General features: G+C 29.9%; 3 protein-coding genes across 7 annotated transcripts in view; 1 reads left to right on the forward strand and 2 right to left on the reverse strand.

The window, feature by feature from the left end:
* LOC127067776 (uncharacterized) overlaps positions 1 to 15,850 on the forward strand; it is a 152,343-nt gene extending 136,493 nt beyond the window's left edge. For all 5 annotated transcript variants that reach the window (XM_051003102.1, XM_051003103.1, XM_051003107.1 and 2 more), the window contains 7 exons: positions 803 to 1,411; positions 1,504 to 2,417; positions 5,031 to 5,320; positions 9,353 to 9,794; positions 13,084 to 13,396; positions 14,434 to 14,643; positions 14,886 to 15,850. In XM_051003102.1, the coding sequence (XP_050859059.1) occupies positions 803 to 1,411; positions 1,504 to 2,417; positions 5,031 to 5,320; positions 9,353 to 9,794; positions 13,084 to 13,396; positions 14,434 to 14,643; positions 14,886 to 15,524 (3,417 nt within the window). In that variant the 3' untranslated portion in view covers positions 15,525 to 15,850. The remainder of the gene's footprint in view (positions 1 to 802; positions 1,412 to 1,503; positions 2,418 to 5,030; positions 5,321 to 9,352; positions 9,795 to 13,083; positions 13,397 to 14,433; positions 14,644 to 14,885) is intronic.
* A 2,411-nt stretch (positions 15,851 to 18,261) lies between these two features.
* On the reverse strand, positions 18,262 to 22,402 carry LOC127067779 (zinc transporter 7). Its single transcript, XM_051003113.1, has 2 exons — positions 21,333 to 22,402; positions 18,262 to 20,864 (listed from the first exon to the last, which is right to left on the reverse strand). The coding sequence occupies exon 2, from the start codon at positions 20,822 to 20,824 to the stop codon at positions 19,769 to 19,771; it is 1,056 nt and encodes a 351-aa protein (XP_050859070.1). The 5' UTR covers positions 20,825 to 20,864; positions 21,333 to 22,402; the 3' UTR covers positions 18,262 to 19,768.
* Positions 22,403 to 22,544: 142 nt separating this feature from the next.
* Positions 22,545 to 25,040, reverse strand: LOC127067778 (exodeoxyribonuclease). The gene is made up of 8 exons (XM_051003112.1): positions 24,923 to 25,040; positions 24,718 to 24,832; positions 24,064 to 24,513; positions 23,840 to 23,966; positions 23,616 to 23,759; positions 23,311 to 23,454; positions 23,058 to 23,238; positions 22,545 to 22,772 (listed from the first exon to the last, which is right to left on the reverse strand). The coding sequence occupies exons 2-8, from the start codon at positions 24,745 to 24,747 to the stop codon at positions 22,655 to 22,657; spliced, it is 1,194 nt and encodes a 397-aa protein (XP_050859069.1). The 5' UTR covers positions 24,748 to 24,832; positions 24,923 to 25,040; the 3' UTR covers positions 22,545 to 22,654.
* Positions 25,041 to 25,068: the final 28 nt, after the last annotated feature.

Raw genomic sequence — 25,068 nt, forward strand, 5'->3', positions numbered from 1 at the left:
AAATTGAAAAGTCGATAAAATGTCTTCAATATTAAAAGAAAATATCAGTATAATAAAAGAGAACAAGAGATAGAGAGAAAATATATTTTCTACTTTTATTTTCTAATACAAAAAAAACACACACACACATATGTATATATAAAATTTCAATACTCTCTTTCTCTTTTTCTCTCTCTTTCTCCCTTACTTTTTCCCTTTCTATTCATATTTATTTCCATCCAATATCAAAGTGGTAGTTCGGTGTATTCTCGAATTTATTCTTGTGTAAAGGCACGACGAACCTCTCTCTACGCCCTCCTCATCCCTTTTCACTCTTCTTTCACCCTTCGCCGTACACGTGGCAGAGTTACGAGGCTCATTTTTCGATGTGCCCGTTTCCAAGCGAAGTGTCGCATTGTTCGCCACTCTCATTGCAACGTTTCGCGTTATCGGAGGGAGGAGTGATGAGGGGAATGAGGAAGAGGGAAACGACAAACAAGAGAAAAGTGGATAGAAGAAAAATTTTAAGAAAATTACATCGGACTTGTAGACGTTATCTGATATTTTTTCTTTTGTAATACTTCTTAAACCTCTTAACGAAATCAACAAAGAAATTTATACGTTCTATATTTATATATATGTATGATATATATGTCTCGATTCGATTGTAGTATTACTATTACTATCACTATTATTATTACTGCGGTATCAGTATTTTTATGTAACAACTAATTCTAAAATGCATAAAAATATTTCACAAAATACCTGAAATAATTAATCAACATTCTAAATATTGATCCTCATATTTCGAATTGATTCTCAGTTAAGCGATGGTACCGTATCAGAAGCGCCTAGAAGAGTTGCCGTTGAAGGTGGTCCAGGAAGTGGTAGGACAACATTGTGCTTACGTTTACTTTATCAATGGGCAATCCAAGCAGAAGGCCCTGCTTTAGCGTTCATCGTACCACTTCGAGAACTTCGTGGGAGCCCACTTTTAAATTATTTAGCCCGAGAACTTCTACCAAGAACAGCAGCTCTCGGGGATGCCGTAGCTCAAGTTTGGCGTACGTTACATCTAATGGAAGACCGTGTATTGTTTGTATTGGACGGTTACGACGAGTGTATAGGAGGAAGGGCATCTCTTGGTGATGCAGCTGATCTTTTAGAAGGTCGATTATTCCCAGAGGCAAGAATACTCGTTACCTGTTCCCCTATCAACACAGCAACTTTATCGCCATTGGTACAAAGAAGAATTCACTTGGCTGGTCTAGAATGGCCACACGTCGAAAGACTCTGCGTTGCATATTTTATTCACAACAATATGGCTGGCAGAGCTTGCGAATTTTTAGAAGCATTGAACGTTCAACCACAACCCGTCAAACAGTTGGGTCAACATCCGCTTGGTTGGATCATGCTTTGTTGTCTTTACCAAGTACGTTGTTGATTTATTGATTATTAATCATACATAATGCAGGTATGTATAATATTATCCTATTGATTTTCACAAAAATTTTCGTTGTATAGGATTCAGGAAGTTTACCAACAGAAACGAGCGCGCTTATGCACGCTGCGGTGAAGTGTATCGTAAAGAGAAGCCTCGAGCCAGCCATTCCTTACGAAGAAGAAATTCCAGGACACTGTAGAAAACGCTTGGAAGAGTTCGGCAAGGTATCACTAGCTGCTTTAAGGGAAGGAAGGTGTTGCTATACCGAAGCTGAAATAAGAGCACGTGGTGGTGGCATTGAAGTGACCAGGCTAGGCTTTCTTACTAGAGGATTGACCTTTGGTCAAAGACGTAAACCGGATCTCTTCACTCCTATTCACGTTGCCGTGGCCGAGTTCCTTGCAGCTTATTACCTCACCTCGGTCGCTCAATACGCGAACATCCTACGAAGAGAACTCGAGGGTCTACCTTCCGGTATCATAGGACATCTTGCTGGTCTTTTAGGCCCGAAGACGCACCTTATTCTTAATCAACTTTGCCCATTAGAAGTACCACCTAGATCGGTGTTTTCTTTATTGAAAGCAGCTGGTGCATCGGATGGTAACGTTTCAGCTGTCTGTCGATTGGTCGGAGCAGGTTCTGGATTTGGACCAGCCCCTAATGAAAAACCACCAGCACCTTTGGTACACACTTCACCTTTAGAACTAGAAGGTTGGTCCAAAATACTTCAAAGCTCGGCTTGTACACTCGAGGCTCTCGAATTGGTCTTCCAATTGGAAAGGGGGTTCGACACGAGGTATCTCGACGAATTCTTTGACGCTCTAGCTACTAACGAGAGTGTCAAACTCGTTAGGATTACTTCACTACTTGGACAAGAATTCCCTGCCGACGAAGCATTAAGACTAGCTGGACATTTAAAGAGTGTACTTGGAAAGAAGAAACTTAATGATTTCGAGCTTGTCATCACCTGCCTTGAAGAATCCGCACATGATAAGTAAGTTTCTTTTTTATTATTATTATTGTTGTTATTGTTGTTGTTGTTAGTGTCATTGTTAATCTGTTGATAGTATTTTAATTTTACAAAATTGTAATATCTACTTGCGTGACACGTCAAAAATCGCGATTATGCATTACAAAATAAATTACAAAAAAATTACAATATATATATATATATATATATATATATATATATATAAATTACGATCAGTTTATACAATTTATTATTCATATATTACTAATCTCTCTAAAATATTTAAATTTTATTTAAATCATATAATACAAACTATTTTGTTAGAAATTAGATTAATCTATCAACTCTCCTTCTGTCTTTCCCTTCCTCTTTATTTTCCATTCAGTTTAAATCTCGTAATTTCAAATGATACGATCTGACATGACGGTCTCTCTCTCTCTCTCTCTCTCTCTCTCTCTCTCTCTCTTTCTCTTTCCCTCTCCTATGACCTCAAGATATAAATCTTACGCTAAAGTTTAATGTTCTCCAAAGTTCTCCCCTTAGTTCTTCTTCGTCAAAATGCAACGAGTCGTTGTATCGAAGTAGACAACGATGCGGCAATAATTTCTGATGGGTAATACCCCAAGTTAAAGATCTAGTTTAATATTTGGTTGATATGACGGGGAAGTAATTCGTGAATACGATCGCTACGAGATAATATTATATTTATAGTTCACGTCCATCTATTATTCTTGAAATGAAATGATTATACGATAAAATTATTGAAAATAGTATAATGGGAAGTAAAGATATTTTCACTAATTTCTTACATGAATAAAATCTTTATGATTTATTATTAAATACCTTTAGATAACCTTTAACGATAGAGGGTAATGTTAATTTTTAATAAATTAAATTTTTATAACTATGGTTACATTTAAAAATGAAAATTTCATTATAAGTAAATAATATAACATATTAAAATATGTCATTTCTAAATAATTAAATCTTTGACGCATGTATTTCATATGAATATAATTTTTCATATGAATATAATTACTATACTACACATCTCATGACATACACAATATACCTCGTCATCCACCATGAAGAATCAAACTTGTTATTTGAGTCCAATGAGTTAAAATATTTAAACGATCAAAAAAAAAAAGAAAAAGAAAAAGAAAAAGAGTACTTCAAAACTTCGTTATTTGCTGGAGTTTCAAGAGCATAGTTTAATTGTGACTAAACCAAGGGAATGATTGAGAAAAGAAGTTTCGATGGCAGTATGTAAAAAAAAAAGAAAGAAAAGGAAAGAAAAAGAAGTATAACGAGAGTATGAATACGTTTGTTAAAATGTAGATGCAAAAGTGTTGAATGAAGAGAACGATAAGAGACAAAAGATGAGTTCCAAAAAGATATAGGAGGAAAAAAAAAGAAAAAAAGACAAAGAGATAAAGAAAAGAAGAAAAAGGAGAAGAGAGGAGAGGATAACTGGGAAGTTGCGATAATGAGCCAGCAGATATATCGTGAAGAATCTTCTAAATCGTTGGGGCCCTTTTCAGTAGGTACTCGCCTCGAAGGCAAACGGAAGTCAGTAGTTCTCTCTTTCTCTCTGTCTCTCTCTCTATCTCTTCTTTCCTTTTAGCCTTTTCCTTACAGCACCGACCCCTGTGAGTTCCGGAGCCACTTACCGATTCTCTCGGATTTGTGAGAAAGAACGAATGAAGGAAGAAAATCAGGAAAGAAGAGGCAACTCTATGCCGGAGGTCAGAAAGGGGAGAAGACAAACGAAACGGAATCTTCAAACGAGGACCAAGAAGAACAAGCTGAGGGAAACGATAGGGAAGAATTCGTGACGATGATTAAGGAGAATGAGTGGTGGCTAAAGGTTGAGGATGATAGAATGGAATGAAGAAGGGGAGGAAGAAAGAAAGAATTGTTGGAACTGGAAAAGCTTGAAGAAAGAAGAAGAGATACCATGGTTAAAGATCAGTCTCTCTCTCTCTTTTTCTTTCTCTCTCTCTTTTTTTCTTTCTTAGAATGAAAAACGTCCGACGTGCCTCTTAATTTTCCGCCATCACCGTCAGAAACTAGCATAAAATAAAAGATCTCTCTCCTCTCTCTCTCTCTCTCTCTCTCTCTCTCTCTCTCTTTTCTTATCCTTACGAGGCAGATTTCTTCACTCGCTTTAATCTCTCTGTCACTTCTTATCTATCATCCTGTCTCTCCCGATCTTTTTATCTTTCTCTTACTATGTCTCGAAAATCATTCCCATTGTATATTCCTAATTGTTACATGTGTTATATCGGACAATTAATGAATGAGAAATCCAATTTGTCTGTTATATTAAATTACACTCTATTCTTTGTTTTTTTTCTTTTTACTAGATTAATTAATTAATTAAAAAAATCGTTTCCAATTTCTCTTTCTCTTTTACGCTGAAACTCTTTTATGATATAAAACCTAGAGAGATTATGAAAAAATGAAAAGTATTTTTAAATAATTACAATATATTGAAATTTTATAATTGTAATCAATAATGAATAATATTAATGAATCTTAAAAGAAAAAAAAAAGATAATATATGAATAAACGGATTATCAAATAAAAATTTTTTTTTCTTGTTCGTATTTTTTTTTGTTTTTTTAATTACAGATTGGAATGTGTTGTAAACGCTTTATGTCGCGGCCTAAGTCATGCTTCTAATAGCTTGGCACGTTTGGTTCTCGACATGAATCTGTCCGGCGAACAAGTATCACGGATCTGCGAAGCACTTCGTGGCTGCGTTCAAGTACAGGCACTGCACTTGCCCCATTTGGGTTGTGGCTCAGAGGGTCTTGCCTCCGTTGCTGAATTGCTCAAGGAGAGACCCCTTCTTGCTCTCAATCTAGCCGGAAGTTGGGGCTCTAAGAACGAAGATCCTTCTAGTTCAGGGATCAGTATGGGTAAAACTCTCATTCTTTTTTTCTTACTTCTAATTCCATTAGAATAATTTAATTACTTTATTTATTAATGTAGGAAGATAATGTTTTTATTAAAATGTTCAAATAATAATTTTCTTTATAACTATGTTATACGTACGATACTGTATGTATTAACATGTTATCTTATTTTTGCTTATTTTTGTAATGTCAATATAATGATTATTCATTCATAATGATGAAAATTTAAATTGTGACAAAAAGCATAAATCGTGATAATCTTCTTAACAAAGGATTATGTCTGCTACTCAATATATTAGGATCATTAAATCAATAGCGATTTACTTGGAATTTCAAAAACTTAAGGATACTAATAATGATCCTAACAAGGATTATGTCTGTTACTCAGCATATTAGAAATGTTAACTCAATAACCATCAACTTGGAATTAGAGAAACTTAGATTTGAAATTGCCTAGAGGACCGATGACACCAGTTTAAAGTCCGATATATATGTATATAGTGTATAGAAACTCCCCGTTGGCGTTTTACTTGCTAACGGACACTTAGAGAGACAACTTGAAAGTTTAACCCTTTTGAACTTTAAGCTATGGATGATAGTAATGGTGGTGATGGTGATGATGCTGGTGCCAGTGTTGATGGTGGTAGTGGTGGTAGAACCATTTGCTTCTACCTTCGAAGCAAATTCTGATCGTGAAACACCGATGAGAAAAGTGCTTCTAGATACGAACGAAAATAATCTGAAGGAAATTATAATCCTGAGAAAAGCGTTGACTAAGTTTTCTCCCTTCCTTTCAGAACGTTCTCAACGTGTTATACGAGAACTTCGTTATCCTTCTCTTTCTCTCTTTCTCTCTTTCTCTGATTTTCTCTCTTTCTCTCAATCTCTCTCTTTCTTAGAGTTTCAAACGATCGGAAAAGTAATTAACGAATGAAAATTATTATTGAATTATCGTTATACATAGGTATAGTCCTACTTTTACAGTCATAGAAAATAATGGTCTCTCTTATTTGATAGAATGAATAGAAAAACAAAAATCTGCCAATCGCCAAAATAATTTCGATTAGAACTATAATTATGTTTGTTTGTAAATTTTTCCTTTTTTTTTCTTTCTCCGTTTCCAAAATTTTTAATATCGAAGTTTCATGAACATCTTATTATCTCTTTACAAATACCTTTTACACATATACAAGATGAATAAATATATTTAAAAGATTATTTACAATTTCGTAACATAGTTTTGAATTATTATCAATAACACAATCATTGATTTTTCCCGAACATAATTACATATATATTAAACATAATCGTTTACAAATATTTTCTACGTACATACGTACACATGCATTGTATTAAAGAAATGTAAAATATATTTTTAAAAAATAGAAGAAAAAAGAAAGAAAAGAAAAAGAAAAAATAGTTTATAACTTTAAAAAAATAGTATAACAAATCTCTGAATAACTTATCACCCTTACAATTCCTATGATTGAGTAACCGATACGATTTCTCGAGTAGGGAAGAAATAGAGAGGCCATTAGGTGAAATTGAAATATCGAAATTCCCCATTCCTCGACAATTCAATGTGAAACAGAATTCCTTTGGTAATAAATACGAGTATTTTGTAGGAGTAGGTCCTCTCTTAAGGGACTTGGTGAGAACCACGACACGGATCGATTCGCATCGCTAGGAATTCGTTTAATATAGCACGTTGAGAAACAAAACGAAAGAGAGACTTATTTCGAAAAGGGAGTGAAAGAGAAAAGGAAGGGAGGAAAAGAGAGAGAGTGAGAGAGAGATCGATAAACAGAGCGCAGGTTCACGTCCAACATAATTTCCGCTTGCGAATAAGCTATTAATCATCTCTCAGAGAAATGCTGCCCTTTCTCTCTTTCGCTCTTTCTCTCCCTCTCTTTCACTCTCTCACTTACTCTCTGTCTGTCTCTTTCCATTAGTTTCTCTCTTCGTTAGATCCAGCAAAACTTATTTATCTTCTCTTTCTTTCTTTATTACTTTATCTTTTTCTCTCTTGCTCTCTCTCTCTCTCTCTCTCTCTCTCTCTCTCTCTCTCTCTCTTCTTCTTCTATCTCTGTCTTTGTCTCTCTTTGTTTCTCTCAAACTATCTGCAAGCTCATCAGTTTAGACAAATGGGAGTTTGTCTAACAATTGATGTCATCCGTGATCTTAACATTAACAAATATATGTACAATAAGTATTAAGTACGTATATGCTTATGTGTAAGTATGTTGGTTGTTATTACCTGATATTCAATAAGAGTATAAAGAGAGATTTATGAGATAGAGAGAAAGAGAGAGAGAAAGAGAGAGAAGAAAATTTGAAGATTTTTCTTGATCTTCTTAAATACATAATTGAAATCAAGAGGAGATAAGTAATTGTATCATATTTGAGAACATATTATCCTATTCTACTAATAGAGAAAATTCAAAAAGATTTGTTAACATATTAAATGGTTCAAATAGTAATCTTCTTTTCAATTTAACAAGAATAATTTGTTACATTTTACAAGTTTACATTTAACAAATCATTAAGATACTCTTGAGTTATATAATTTATAATCGTAATAATGAATGGTTTAGAAATTTATATCGACTGAGTTTACAATTGAAAATAATTATTTTATAATAAACATTTAATCTGTATTATAAATTTAATAATATATTCACATTATTATTACTTTCACAAATAATTATCGCTATAAATCGATAATAAGAAAATAAAACGTTTAATGTACTTAGTAGTGATGTGAATATTATTTTATTAAAAAAAAAATAAAATAAAATACATAGAAAAGAAAAAAGAAAAAAGGAAAGAACCTGTAATAGCGTTAATATTTGATAGAAAAGTTTACCATAACGTTCCTCACGTACGATAGTCGACGTATAATTTACTCACTCGAACCGTTTTCCTTTGAGATCTTTGTCGTTAATTAATCGAGTCAACTCGGACAACTCGGATGAAAGGGCAACGGTTCATATCGCTGAGAGTTTAAATCGTTTCACCACTCTCGATGCACTTTCTATCAAGCGACGAAGGTACTTTCTTTGTACTCGCCCAGCGATCTTTTTTTTCTACGCTTTATTACTTTCCTGCCTTACGCTCCATTAACAAATATGAAACGTAAATTGGACGACCGAGCGTAAACGTTTTGTATTCCCTTCATCAAAGAGAATAGAGAGAAAGAGAGAGGTAGAAAAACAAAAGGGATTGTTTCTTTTTTTGCTCTCTATCTATCTCTATTTCTCTCTCTCTCTCTCTCTCTCTCTCTCTCTCTCTTTCTCTCTCTACCCCTATCTCTATCTCTATCTCTATCACTATTTCAATCTCTATCTCTATCTCTTTCTTGCCGTCTCAGAAAAATGGGTCAACGTTCATCTGAATTTATCGAGACGCCTCAGAATCGTAATATAAATTATATTCGCTCTCGTCTTAAATCTCTTGGTAAACTTAGCCCGTGGGAAAATTCTAAGGGCATAAAAATTTCCCGTTCTTCTATAATAATATTCACGTTCTGCCAACGCTAATAAAAGTTAAAACTCATTATTCTGTCTCGAAAAGTTTACCAAAAGAGAACTTTTCTTAAGCCACGATGAGAGAATTGAATTATTTGATATCTTTAAACTATTATATGTTGCCAAAATCAATATTTTATAATTGTTAAATAAAACAGTATATTTTTTTTATGTTCGAATTAATAAAATTATTAATCACTTTTTTTTTAGTATAAATAATAAGTATTAACTTGTATTATATACATATACGATAATTATTACAAACTTCAAATTTAATATTCTTTCTGTTCAATAAATAAAATAATGACATCAAATTTCTCTGAATTACTTTAATATTTTTTTGTCAAAATTAATATCTATAGATTTAATGATAACATGAAATTATTAAAAATTAATATGATTCATAAAACATTTATCTTTTACAACTATTGTAATAAATAAAGAAGAATAAACGAAAACCAATTTAATATGTTCAACTACTTGGGAAATATGTATCTCACTTTTTTAGGTTCAGGTTCCGGATCTGGTAGTAGTGGATACGCCTCAAGCATCCTCGGCACACTTCCCTTAAATCGTTGCTACTCTTCTTTACCGCGTGGTGCTTTGGCAGCTTATGGAAGTTTAACCAGGCCAGCAACCTTACCAAGATTACCTTTTGGATTGGGTCTCGGCCTTGGTCTTAGTCCAACGACCGCTCATGGACATGGACATAGTACTGGTAGTACTACTGGACCTACCGGTTCTACTACTACTGCTGCTACTTCAACAGGAAACGAAAATGGCACTGCTACCGGAAACGGACCTTTGCCACAAAACGATAGTAACGGCAGTAGCAAGCGAAATAGTGACAGTGTACTTTGTCATCGACCACCTCTTATGCATCCTTTACCAACCTGTGATGTCAGCAGTCATCAGGGTACCGGATTTCATGAGATCTTCAATGCTATTAGGTAAATATATTTATGATTGCTTGAATTTGTTATTTCTTCTTTTCTTTCCCTTTTTTTTCTTTTTGACAATAAAATTGACTTGTGATTAGAGAAAATCGTGTGTGTATGTATTATATATACATGCTTACTATTTAAGCATTATATTGAATATTAAGTATCGTCAAGTTGCGAATGAGTTTATAAACAATTTAAGTATATAAACAATATATAAAAATGAATGGAGCATAGCTCATCCAAAATGTTGCTCTTAATATCCTAATAATTTTATTTAAAAAATGGTATGAACAAAAATTATAATTATACAAAGTGATACAACATTATTTTAAAATTCTAATTTGACTCCTAATTTCTAATTTGAATTCTAATTCTAACTTGAATTTTAAAATTCTATTTTAAAATTTAATTTTCATACTAAAATTGATTAAATTGAAATACAGAAAAATACATTTTATAAAAAATGCTGTCGTTTCTATTTATACGTTTTAATTTAACATTGTTTGAATGAACTCGATGTAAAAGGACTTGCATTTTTAACATTGCGTACACATAGTTAATTTAGAAAGTAAAAAAAAGAAAAAAAAAAGAATTTTGAATCCGAAATTGCTCGTTGACGAAAGAAGAAATGCTGTAGGAACATGAACTCGAGCAACGATAAATGAGTTATGGAAATCAAGTGTAGAAGACGATGAAGAATGGCCATCAAAGAAATTAAAGGAACTTTCGTAGAGGAAAGTTTGATATGTACTTTCTCTCTTTCTTTCTCTCGCTATTTCTATCTATCTATCTAACTCTCTTTCTGTCTTATACTCAACGAGCAATAATTTTAGACCACTGAGAAATATGTACTAAAAGCAAGGTCGCTAACTTTGTACAGCTTCTTCCTCTTTCTTCTCCTGTTAGTGTTCTTTTCTCGGAGGAGGAAGGATGTCAGGAACCTTTGGTTATATCAAAACTTTCGTCATTGAACTTTTACCCGATTTCTAATTTATGAATTAAAACTTTAATTGATTGAAGAACAATATGACATCGTATGAATTTTCACAAACTCTTGTCTAACGATTTGAATTTACGTGCATTTATTATTCAAAATTTTAATCAAGTTATTATTAATTTATTAAAAATATACATTGTCAGTCATTCCAAATTTCCTTTTTTATCTTGTTTTTGGTAATTTTTTTTGTCTATTCCAATTTAATCGATCAAAGTTTGAGAATTGTAAATGATGGTATTTTGTAATTAATTGCAAACAATAACAACTAATTTTTAATTAGCTTTGTAAATTTTTTATAAAAACAAGAAATAACGTAAAAATACGAAAATCATTTTTTCGACAAATAAATTTGGTCAATTTTATTTTTATGAAATATATTTACTTCGCTTATTTCACAAAAAAAATAGAAATAATTTGCAACAAGTAATAAAAAGTAATCTCAAAACTACAAGATATATTCTTGAATGAGAATTTTAAATTCATTAAGAATATGAAACTAAGATAGACACACACATACATACTAAAATTTTCATTCATGACTAGTAGTATAATAAGTACATTTAAACAGATATTCCTTATGCTTTTCATCAAAAGTTTTCAAAAGAAAATTAGCAACATATATACACATACACACACACACAAACATTATTTCTAATTATAACCATGTAATTAATTTTATTCCCATTTAAAAATATAAATTCAAAATTTACTTTCTTTTAAAAGAAAGATAAACATTCATTAATAAAAACCAACTCGTTTTAAGATATTAAAAAGTCATCTTCGAATTCATTAAAACAAATTGCAAAAAAATGTTTTTTGTCGTCATTTCACCGTCAAACGAATCTCGAGCATGATTCATTCATAATTACAAATCGTACGATATGTTTTTAATTAAAAACGAGCACCAGCTGGGCTTGACCGTTTTACTTCCCATTTTTCTTCTTCTTTCTCCCTTTTTTCCCAGGCCTATTCACTTTTGTCTGTTCCGATGGGAATAAATTGAATCTTTTAGGGAAAAGAAAAGAAGAAAAAAAAATAGGAAGAAAATGTTCACGAGGTTATTTCAACCTGCTGGCTTTACGCGTGCTTTACATTCCACGCGTTCGCGGTCTTTCATTAATTTTCTCCTTCACTTCCTCTTTCTCTTTCTCATGTTGTCTTTTTATCATTTTTATTATCAATGGTACTTATGTCGATAGCATGCGTCTGAAATATATTCTATTTTCTATCAAAGCATTTTTGATTTGTAACATTTCATATAAGTATATTTATTATGATTGTTATTGTTTATTAAGAGTTTGGTATCAAATATTATAGAATTTGCTATAAATACTCAATTATTTCTGTTTTATCTCTTTTCTTTATACATCTATTTCTTCATTATTATTAATAATTTGTGATGTTACATTCATATATGATAATTATTTTGAAACAATCAGCGTAAAAAGAGATTTATTATTTATAATTCCGATCAGATAAAAGCAACCACTTAATCGTAAATTGTTTAGTATTAAACATTAATCATATTACGCACTTTGAAGATATTTAATATTAATGCTTCATATTAAACATTAATCATATCCTATCCGAAAAACATTTAATATTAAATATTATTAAAATTATAAGTGTAAATGAATTAAAGAAAATTCACTTTTTTCATACAACTCTATAACAAATTGATATAAAATGCAAATAAAAATTGTTAATAAATATGAGATTCATGTATGTTTAGGTATTCTTAAAAAAAAAAGGAGAATAAAAAAGAAAACGATTTATTTCACATGACAATGCGCTATTTATGATATTAGTTCACACGATGAATCACAACGATAAGGGAAACGAGATGCTTCTCATCCGATTTTTACAGCCGATTGGTGTTAATAAGATAAACGATTATACGGATCATTGATCGTGACTAAGCTTAACTGGAAAATATCAAAAGCTACGTTAACTTTTATCGACGATATTCGATAATATTTGATCCAACTAACGTGATAGAAAATATTATTGATTATACTTTAATTTTATCTTTTTCTCAAATAATAACACATCCCAATCTGATACTTTAATAATGATTCAAATTTAAAAAGTTTCAAATTAAAATGATTTTATATTTAACAATTAATAATAACAATCATAATAATGATAATAAATTGTCTAATAATTTCATATATATTAATTAAATCCAATTGTCAAAATTTATCAATCATAAATTGCAATAAATTTAACAGACATTGATAATAAAAAAATATATATATATATTTACTAATCAAAAAAAAAAATTCATTTTATTTACAGAGAGCCAAGCTGTAAGCTGAGATCATTGAACGTGTCCAAGTGTCTTTTGGGTGGTTTAGATGCTGGCTGTTTAGGAGAAACGATAAGAAAAGCACGACACTTAGATGCTCTTAGAGCTGCCGGTGCTTCGAAACCAGCTGATGTGATGCCTCTCGTCCTGGCCTTGACAGAGGCACCTTGTCTTCAACTTCTGGATCTAGCTAGTCCAAGACTAGCCCTTGATGATCATCCATCTAGACTTCTCTGCCAAGCACTAGCTAGGAATACAACTTTAAAGCTTCTCAGTCTTGAGGGTTGGACCTTCAGAATAGAAGTAAGCTTGTTTGCTAATCAAATTTATGATATCTTATTTTTGTTGTCAATAAAAGTAATTAATAAAGTGTTTGTTTGATCAAACACACAATATATACTGACAATGTAGGACTCTTTCAATTTTATACATAAATCTTTATCTTTTCTACAAAGTTATAGATTCTTTTGTCTTCTGAATTTTTGTTTTTGTTCTTATCGTATTTGTTTATTATATTAAAAAAAATGTATACTTTATTACAATAAGCTACAAAGTACTACATTATCGACATATAATACTTATATAATATTTTATTAATTAATTTCATTCATAACAAAGGCAAAGAGAATTAAAAATCTGATTTACTTCATTTTTATTCTTAATGAAGAAGAAACATCAAAGCAATCCGCTAATTAGCCTGAAGAATGATCAAGTTTAAACGAAGAAAATACGAAGATCAACGAAAGGAAGACGATGTGTCTTTGAAAAAGTCGTTAAAAAGTTAGATGATCAAGTAAATTTCTAGTTTCTATCGATAGCTCTACTTGCTACTCGAGTTCTTAACTTTCTCAAAAGCTCGGAAGAAATTTTAGAGAAGTTAAGTTCGTTAGACGTTTCAAGTGCATTCTTAACGTCCCACATGGATTTACCTTTGCTTTTAGCATCAATTTTTAACGAGTTTGGAGCCATTGATTTTCTTTCAATTATTTCACGTATTAAAAAAATTAAATTGTATTTCGTGGTCCAAGCAAAAAACAAATGATTTGCTTATTATTATTATTATTAATAATATTATTATTAAATAATATTATATAATATAAAACAATGAAATATTAATAATAAAAATTAATGAATGTTATTTTTAATCTTTAACATGATTTTTTTCAGAGTTCAAACGTTTTGATTCGTTGTATTAATTCAAAGAAGCTATTACGAAAAATATCTCTTTGTATGTTCGAAATTCTTATCACCAGAGATGAGAAATCTCGTAGGGATGAGAATTCTCGTTTAAACGAACGAGATCTACATATATGTATGTATGTATATATTTCTGCATATAGGAATCCGAAACTCTAGCGGTATTCTCAGAGTTACTGAGGTATACGAACGTGAGGGAATTGAGTCTATGTAATGCTCGCCTCCACCTGGCAGTCCACGAAGGTCCTCTTGCGAGATTAGGACGTCGTGACGATGCTGGTGCCGAGTTACTACGAGCTGCACCCCCTCCAGCTTGTCCTGCTATCGTCTTTCTCAGACTGGCTGGATTCCAGGTTGGCTTTTAATAATAATTAATTTCATAGAGGTAAAAGAGTTCATTGATCCATTTTAAAATCCGATATTTATATATCTTATGTTACTGATATAAATATTAATAATATAAAAAGAGAAAAATATATTATATTAAAAAAATGATTGTTTATATGATAACTAGAAAAAAATGTTTATAAGAAGATTACTTTTAATTATTATGTCATAAACTTCAATCATATGATATTGATTCTTTTTATTTTAGGTGACGGTAAACGATCGATTGGCATTACGCGGACCTCTATTACTTCCATTCTTAGCAGGTTTCACCGGTTTAAGCGAGCTAGATCTATCATTAGACAAATCAGCCATAGGAGGTAGCAGCGGATCCTTATTGTTCATAGACGACAAAATACTCCAACAATTTTTTGCTTGTCTCTCTTCGCACTTTCGCAATCTACAATCGCTACGAATCAGTTTTTGGCGTATCAGTTTAGAGGATAGCGAGAGGACAATGCGTCAAATAGCAAAACATTTAAAAGTTTGTAATTTGAGTTTTCTTAAAATGAATGGGTTAATTGTCACTGACAGCGCCAAGAAAATACAAATGGAACATGTTTTTCTTCAAACGATTATTATGAATCTTCAGTATCTTACTTGGCTTTGTTTAGATGGTATCGAATTGACAGAGAAACAAGCATCGAGTATTGGTAAATGTACGAGAGATCGTTATACAGGCAGCTGTTTTGAGATTAGTGCTAAGGATGTTAACGTGAAATCAGTCAAAGCTTTGGTAGCAGCCATTGAAGAAGGTGGTAGAGCTGAGGTTGTCTATACCGGTGGTTCCAATTGTCGATTAAAAATTACCATGTTACAGAAGAGCGGTAAGAACAAAAAAAAATGAATTCAATAATTCTAAAGGAACAAATCTGAAGAAAAAATAAATATATACCAGGTTGAATCCTGTCAAAGCGAATGTTCCTAGCGAGGCATATTAAAGAAAGAAAGCTACTATTAGTGAGAATAGGAGAAAGTTAAAAACAAGTTGATGAAGAATAAGAAAAGAGATATGTATATTGGTTTTTAGGTTTCTTTTCAAGAGTAAAACCTTTTTCAGCGAACAGTTTAAATTTTCATTTTTAAAGATGGATAATACACAGGAAATAAAAATTGGGACCAGGATCTCCCGGTCCTCTGTAGAATGAATGCTTATAAATTAAAACGTTTATAATGATGATGATGATGATGATGATGATGGTGATGATGATGATGATGATGATGATGATGATGATGATGATGCAGATGATGATGATGATAATGATAATGATAATGATGCTGATAATGATGATAATGATAATGATAATTATGATGATGATGATAATGATAATGATAATGATGATAATGATAATGATAATTATGATGATGATGATGATGATGATAATGATGATGATGATGATGATGATGATGATGATGATGATGATGATGATGATGATGATGATGATAATGATGCTGATAATGATGATAATGATAATGATGATAATGATGATTATGATGATGATGATAATGATGAAGATGATAATGATGATGAAGATGATAATGATGATGAAGATGATAATGATGATGAAGATGATAATGATGATGAAGATGATAATGATGATGAAGATGATAATGATGATGAAGATGATAATGATGATGAAGATGATAATGATGATGATGATGATGATGATGATGATGTTGATAATGGTGATGGTGATGGTAGTGATGGTGGTGGTGGTGATGATGATAATGATGATGATGATGATGATGATGATTATGATGATGATGATGATGATGATGATGATGATGATGATGATGATGATGATGATGATTATGATGATGATGATGATGATTATGATGATGATGATGATGATGATGATGATGATGATGATGATTATGATTATGATGATGATGATGATGATGATGATGATGATGATTATAATAATATGTCAAAGTTTTGATTAGAATAGAAAAAGGGAATGACTTACATTCGTTACTAGCTTTGCTCTTAGTCTTAACAGTATTCATTTCCTTGAATTATTCAAAGATATTACTATTATGGGCTAATTGTTTGATAAATAAAAATGAATAAAATAGACTTTGTCGAGAAAAGAAAGAAAGAAAGAAAGAAAGAAGCAGTTGACTCTATAGCTTCATTAATCACCAAGAAGAAATTTTCCTTTTGTTGATTCTATTTCTTATCAGAAATCATAACTAATGATTATAAACAAGACCAAAATTAATAATAATACATACATCTTATTTTCTCGATTGGAATGTTTATTAAAGAAGAGGCTGTTGCGACTGCGATAATTATTACGTTCATCGTTGTTAGATGGATTGTAAGATACGACTCAGAGTAATATATTATTATTATCACTAGTACATTATATCGTCGATATTATTAAATGTTGTATATGGAAGATTACGATTAAAAAATTTGACAAAAAAATAATAAAATAAAGAAATAAAAGAAAAAGGAAAGAAAGAAAGATAAAAAAACAGGTTTAAGGCAAGTGACATATTGTTGGAATTTTAGAGAAATTTTATATTATAAATTTTAACCCTAACAAATCCAAGATAGATATGAAAGAAAAAGAGAAAACGAAAAAATAAAAAGTCGATAAATTGTAATTTTATGAGATATATATATACATACGACAATTCGTCTATATGTACAGCTACGAGATATATCGTTCGAAGAAAAAACTGCCAAATCACGTCGTAGAATTAACGCATAGTTAATAATTATAATTGTTGTATTCCTGCAATATTTCAGAACGCTAATACGAGATTAATAATTATCAATATTTGGCTTAAGTATTCGACCATTTGCGTACAAAACGCACAAATCATACTGCCATAAATCCGATCTGTCAAAAAAAAGTTTTATTAAAGAAGAAACCAAGAAGGATCAAGAGAAAAAGAGAGAAAAATAGAAAATAATACAATCTAACCTGCAATTACTTTTGATTCAGCTTCGTCAGATTTTCTTCTCGATATGTTTCTTCTTACACTTTCATACTGAATGATTTTATAACGGTAGGTTATTTACTTATCGTTAGACACACACATATACACGCTCGTTATTATTCTATTATATAAGTAGTAAACATTTTCTATTATCTGCTACGTACAAAACACCATTAATAATTGTAACGTTAAGAAATAGCAAAAAAAAAAAAATTCCTTTTCGGATGTTATATGTCATATTTGTGGGCCTACTTTACGACAAAGAAAGAAAAAAAAACTAAATACGTAATCGTTTTGACAAGATCTACTTTACCGTCGGTACTGTCGGTAAAATCGTTACCGTACGTTACACGTTATTGTCTGTGAAAATTATTTAATAGAGATTTAATGCTATTGAAACTTCAACGTGTGAAATCAACTCGAAGTAATTTTATTATAAACCTTTATGTATTTATATGTGTATACATATCCTCTAAAATAAATGTAATACGTATTTGAGATTATATGTACGAATATACACAACATATATATATATATATATATATATATATATATATATATATATATATATATATATTATACACGCAAGCATTTCAGAAAAGGGAAAAACGATAAAAAAAATTCGTTAGAAGTATTTTTTATTATCTTTATCTTTTTCGGATAAAGATATCCTTTTTCTTCTCCTCGTTCTTTCTTTATTATTATAGTTATTTTTTTTTTCTTTTTACATGCGTTTCTTTAGGTTATATATTAAGATTATGAAAACATAACAATACGAGAGTTCTGGCTTGGAATAATTACTATGGCGATAAGACGCATCATACAAGTTTCACAACAGTACGATAAAAAAAGGTATACGTTTCTTTTATGGTTTCGATTAATCATTAAACAATCGCTTTTTTTTAATGTTAATTATTGCAAATTAATATTACGATGATTCATTCCTTAGAATGAAATTTCATGCAAGTATTAATTTAAGTATTATTAAAATTGCATTAATTAAATTTTTAGCGGGAAAAGTTAGTTGGTTAAATCTTCGTTAATGATTGATCTACGTCATGGAATGTAAATATTTTGTTCATTTTTCTTGTTTTCTTATAATAAGCTGTATATTCGTTTGAAAAATGTTTTTTATCTTAAAATTGCATGATGATTTATAGTAGTTTCTGTCTAGCTCATTGTCCATTAGTAATACTGCATCACACTTGCCTATATATATATATATGAAAAGTAACTCTTCAAAAATAAAGTTCATCGATAAAGAAAATTAATTACAAAAACATATACATTATTTATGCATAAGTATATAGAAAATATCGTGTCGTTTTTTTTTCAAATGCAAAAATCAAACTTGACAGACGTTTCTTAAAAGATTTGTACGGAATTAATTCTATTGGTTTTAATATAATTATAATTGCCTTCGATTTAATTATTTTTACAATATTCGAGTAGTAATTTATAATGGAATAACACTTCTATTACAAAATAAGTATTTTACATAAATCGTATTACATATAAATTACTTCAACGAAATATTAAAAACCTTCTATTTTTGTTTATTATTAAATGATGATATATTGGTAAAAATCATTAACACAACCTAAAAATGAGCATCTCTGCATAAATATATAAAAATGAAAATCTTATGATTACATTTAATATTTGAAAATGATAATTTATCTATAAATTTCGATTTAATAGATATAGGTTATAACAACATTTTTGTAATCATAAAAAAATCCAGATCTCAAGAGAGATCTGTACACATTAATTTAAAAACACAGAAGTAAAAGTTTATTAATTATATAATGAAATGCAACATTGTTTGGATTTATATACTTTCTATAGTATGATGCTCAAAATGCTAGGAAATAGCAGTTCAGAGCTTTAGGATTAAAAGGTCCTATATTGATGGCTCCAATGGCTGACAGTTGGCAAATTATATATAATTCTTTAAATAATTTGTAATTGAAATTGATATTCTCCTCTATTAAAAACTAAGCAACCGCACAGACCCAAAATCGCAAAAATAGTTTGCATCAGAGCTGTACTTCTTACGCCTTTTTGACAAAGTCGACAAATGAATACACTTCTGGAGCATTTATAAGAACACTTTACAATACGCACGTTTCTAAGAGATCACATAGGTGCATAATCCAATTGCACGGTTAGTTGTCTCACACCTGCTGCTTGAAAAATCATTTGAGTATGCGCAACCACATACTTTGGATCTACAGTTCGTGCCACTTCCAGTTTTATACAACCAACATAAACATCAGAACAAAGTGTCCAAAAATGTGGTTCTTGCACACTATAAACTCCAGCCAATTGGGTCACTTTATTGTAACACTGTGGTAAAACATGATCCAAAGCCGGAGGTTGTCTTTGCATAAGAATCTCCCAAGATTCTTTCATTAATGAGAGTACACTTAACACTATCAATACTGCAATGAGCATGGAACAAATAGGATCAGCTATCATCCAACCAAACATTTGCATCAAAACAGCTGATATAATTACTCCTACAGATCCCAGAGTATCTGCTAGTATATGTAGAAAAACTCCTTTCATAATTTGAGAATTATTACCAGTAAAAGTTGGATCAATTTCAATATCAAGATGATGGTGACTGTGATTATGATTTAAATGAGAATGGCCATGTCCACTACTATGAGAATGAGAATGCCCATGACCACCATGACCATGCCCATGTCCATGTTGAAAGGCATATATTCCTACTAAATTCACTATGAGTCCCATCACAGATATAGTAAAAAGTCTTTCATGTTTTATATCAGGTGGCTCGATAGCTCTTTCAACAGCTTCAAACATTATAAAGAAAGCAATGAATAACAATAGCAATCCATTAACGAATCCACCTAATATTTCTGCACGTAGATAACCATACGAATATCGGTTGTTGGCTCTCCATTTCGTAATAACTGATGCTGCCAAACCAAACAACAAGCCGGTACAATCGAAAAACATATGGAAACTATCTGAGATTAGGCCCAAACTGTTTGTCCATATTCCGTACGATAACTCAACGAAAGCAAAAGATAAATTTAAAATTAAAAACAAAAATAAGTTCCTGGTATTTTTGTCAGAAAAAATTAAACGCTTCCAACCAAGAAGCTTCTCCTTGATACGGCTTCCAATGTTGCGTGAATCCTTGTGTGAATATGGCGGAAGCATTTTGTTTAGGCGCCAGGATTAATTCTATTAAAAACACTTCCTAAAACGAAATAAATATATTATTATATTAATCACATACATATAAAATATAACAAGAATAAAATACATATGCAATGAAAAATACGATAGCATTCATCACTAACATCTGCTACAAAAAAATAAAGATATAAATAACTCATAGACAATTAACTAACCAATTTATTAAAAATATTTGTAATATTCTAATTTGTAACAAAATTTACATTAAAAATAACTATTAATATTTAATTTAAATATTATTATTAACCTCTTGCACTGTTTATTTTTTTTATAGAAAAAATATATATTCCACATAGGTTATTTTAATGAAAATATAAAATTGTACGGTACAAAATTATTAGTATTACATTCTAAAGAATGTCGAGCGAGTCGACATACGAGTGCAAAAGGTTAATATCATCGTAACTACATACTCTGGTGTGACACGTTCACAGGGATATCCTAACCTTTACATTTTTCAAAATCTTACCTTTTTTTACAAAGTCCAAAACAGCCAGGAATTGTAATTAATCCAACAATAATTTATAATTCTTCCTTAGAACGAATTCATGATAATAAATCACTAATAATTCGCTTTAACCGGTTCGCAAAAACATTCGTGGCACTGTACACCAGCAACACTACACATACGTATGCGAGCATATTCTACATATCGCTCAGTTCAATGCTTTCAGTCGTTAAATAGATAGATAAATGATTTGCAAACTTTCACAAAAAAATTATTTACATCATTTCGGTTTATAAATTCTACTTACGTATTTACGAAATTTTCTAAAATCAAAAGAAAAAGAATTTCTTCCATAAATTTGATTATTCATTAAAAATAAAATAGATCGAATATTTCGTATATATCCTTTACTTTATACGAGATAGTTGTTAATGACTTTATAATTATTTTTAATATACTTTAAATTACATAATGACAAAATGATAAGAAATAAATACAAAGTCATTTTAGTGCGTCTCGTTATAGGTTATTTTTTTGTTAATGTCCTTTAAGTTAATAGATTATGTTAAATTGTTTGTTTTTTTGTTTAGCTATATTAAAATATAATATAATACAAGGGTAGGAATAGAATATTTTCTTTTTAGTCGATAAAAAATTTTTAGATTATGTCACTTATGCGTAAATTAAAATTAATCGATTTATTGTTTATAACATTCTCACTTTATATTTTCCGATTACATTTGGAAATAATTATTACTTCGATTAGTTTATAGTATTTTCATTTCGTACTTTGTTTATAAATTTTGTATATCAGTTCTGTCTTAACTACTAACAGATATGAGGTCTGTATAGAAACTGATTACTAAATAGATGAATACTACTTTGTATATGTATATATATACACAATTCTAAAAATAAATATTTATTTTAACAGGGCTACTACTCAACACATTAGGTAATAGAAATATAGGAAGTGTTTGAATTAAATTAAATAATTCCTCAATTTAAGCCAAAACTAAAAATAATATAGAATACACATATGAATAACAATCGATATCGTTATCAAAAAATCGTGACATATTGAATGTAATAACTTTTCATCGTAAAAAAAATGAAACACGACATTTTCCTTGCCAGAAAGGAAAGTACTAATAATAAACATGATCAAGATGGCGCTGACTTTTATCGCGCGAAAATACAAAAAATATTGAGGAGAAATTAAAAAAATTGATATCATTTCTTATTTTCAAAGTATATTTTGCAATAAATAGAGCATATTAAAACATCATTTTCATCAATGTATTAAATGAGGAATAATCGATAAATGACAAATGGAATTTAGTTTATAAAGTAACGTATAAAACTACGGGGCAATGATCACTCCCATAAACATTGCTTCTTATAACATTATCGCATACTTTGTTTTGAATACGTTCAGATACCAAGAAGTAATCCAATCTCCTAGATATAAAATAGATTGCTAATGAAAATATATACATATGAGGTATTATTAAGTATATTATACATAGGATGGTTCAATAACTCTATCAGAGATAATTTTTTGAATCAATGTTAGTAAATCATCCAAAGAGGATTAGAAGAAGAAAATCTCTTCAGTACAATTATATATTCTTTTTCTACTTTTAATCCTTTTCTTATTAATTATATAAATACATAATTATATATTTATAAAATAATCGTAAATGGAATTATAAGTCACAATAAAAATACTATTTCTACACTTACCAGCCAATATTTTTACTTCTTGCATTAGCAAAGTATGACCAAAAAGTATAAGCCCCTGTTTTATCCGGATACAACATTCTGAATGTATCAACAAATCCTTGATCTAAAAAGTCAGTCATACCATCTCGTTCCTCTTTAGTAAATCCAGCATTTTTTGTATTAGTTTTAGGATTTGTTAAATCTGTAAAAGATTATTTCTTTTTTTTTTTAAATAATCTTATACTTATTAAACATTGAGAATGATTGTATTTACCAATTTCTTGATGAGCTACATTCATATCTCCACAAATTATGACAGGTTTTTTTTTATCTAATTCTTTAACATACAATTTGAATTTTTCATTCCATTCTAATCTTTTGGGCAAAGTTACCAGCTTTGCTCCAGCATTTGGCACATCTACAATAATTTGAAAATATATCAACAGAAGATATATTAGATTTGTTGTAAATTATTAATAAATATAAATAATTTAATAAGTTTGTTTACTTCTACACTATAATACAGTACACTACAATAAAATATAAATAAACTTGCATATGGCATTATTAGTAACTTACAAACATTTAATAAGAAAAAGTTTGGATATTCTGCTGTAATTAATCTGCCTTCTTCATCAAACTTAGAATTATTTAAGCCATACTTAATATTAATGGGCTTCTCTTTTGTATACAAAGCTACACCACAATAGCCAGCTTTTTTGCCTATTATAAGGATAGATATTCGTTATATAAGTTAAAGAATTGATATAATGTATATGTATATATATGAGATTTATTTTTACTATCTGCATAATAATGATGATATCCTGGTACTTTTATTTCACTTGGTAGTTTATTAGTGTTGCATTTAGTTTCTTGCAATGCGACAATATCCGCATTTTCCTTGACAATATAATCCATTCCATTTTTCTATATCATAATATCTACATATAAGTATCGAATGTGCACATACATTTATAAATATATAATCATACAGCAACATAATAAATACACAAGTAAAATTTACCTTTATAACTGCTCTAATCCCAGAAACATTCCAAGTGCTAATTTTTAAATTATATTTCATCCCTTCCGTATTAAGTTTATCACAATCAAAATATATTTCATTCAAATTAGTATCAGTTCTATTAATAATTGGTTTATTTTCGGTTTTAGCTTTTTTAGCAACAGGTTCGTCATTTCCATTTGCTTTACGTTTATTTTTGGAAACTGATTCTTTTACAAAATTGGCAACAGAGTTTTTAACAGCTTGTTTAGAATTTTTAACAGTATCATTATTAAGTTCTTTCTCAGTTACTTTTTTATGTTTTTTAATAGATTCTTCAGACTCTTTAACTGATTCTACTATTTGTTCTGTGGAAGATTCTCCAAATTCTTTATTAGAATCAGAATTCTTTTTAGGAACTATATCAGATGATTTTTTATCTTTAGTAAGCTTACTTTTGGATACATTGGTCTAAATAAAAGAAATTATAATTATTAAAATATTTCCTCAGATATTGAAAACATGAAAATAAGTTTTGTTCGAACAAGAAACAGAAATTTATAAATTATTCCTTATAAATAGTTTCTCGTTATAATATAATAAAGAATATATATACACAAATTTATGAAAAATAAATGCGTATATGTATTTTATTAACGAATATTTTCTACTAACCTTTAATACTTTGCTTCTCTTTGGTGGCATATTGATTATTCTTCGACTTTATATATAAATTAACTTTATTACAAATGTATATATATATATATATATATATATATATATATTAGTACTAAAAAGAGAAATTTTCTTTTTATTTGTGATTTATGTATATATCAAATATAATAATATATATATTAAAGTATTAATACAGAAATCTTACATTGGCACGTCCAAACATTATTAACCGAATTCAATGGAGAGAAAAAAGCGAGTAAGGACGCTAAATTGCGCGGGATATTTGCCGCGCATGCGACATCTTATAAAATGTGATTAGGTTAGTCTCATCAATAGAATGAACCAAAATAA

The sequence above is a fragment of the Vespula vulgaris genome, chromosome 11 (assembly GCF_905475345.1).
Source record: "Vespula vulgaris chromosome 11, iyVesVulg1.1, whole genome shotgun sequence".
NCBI lineage: Eukaryota > Metazoa > Arthropoda > Insecta > Hymenoptera > Vespidae > Vespula > Vespula vulgaris.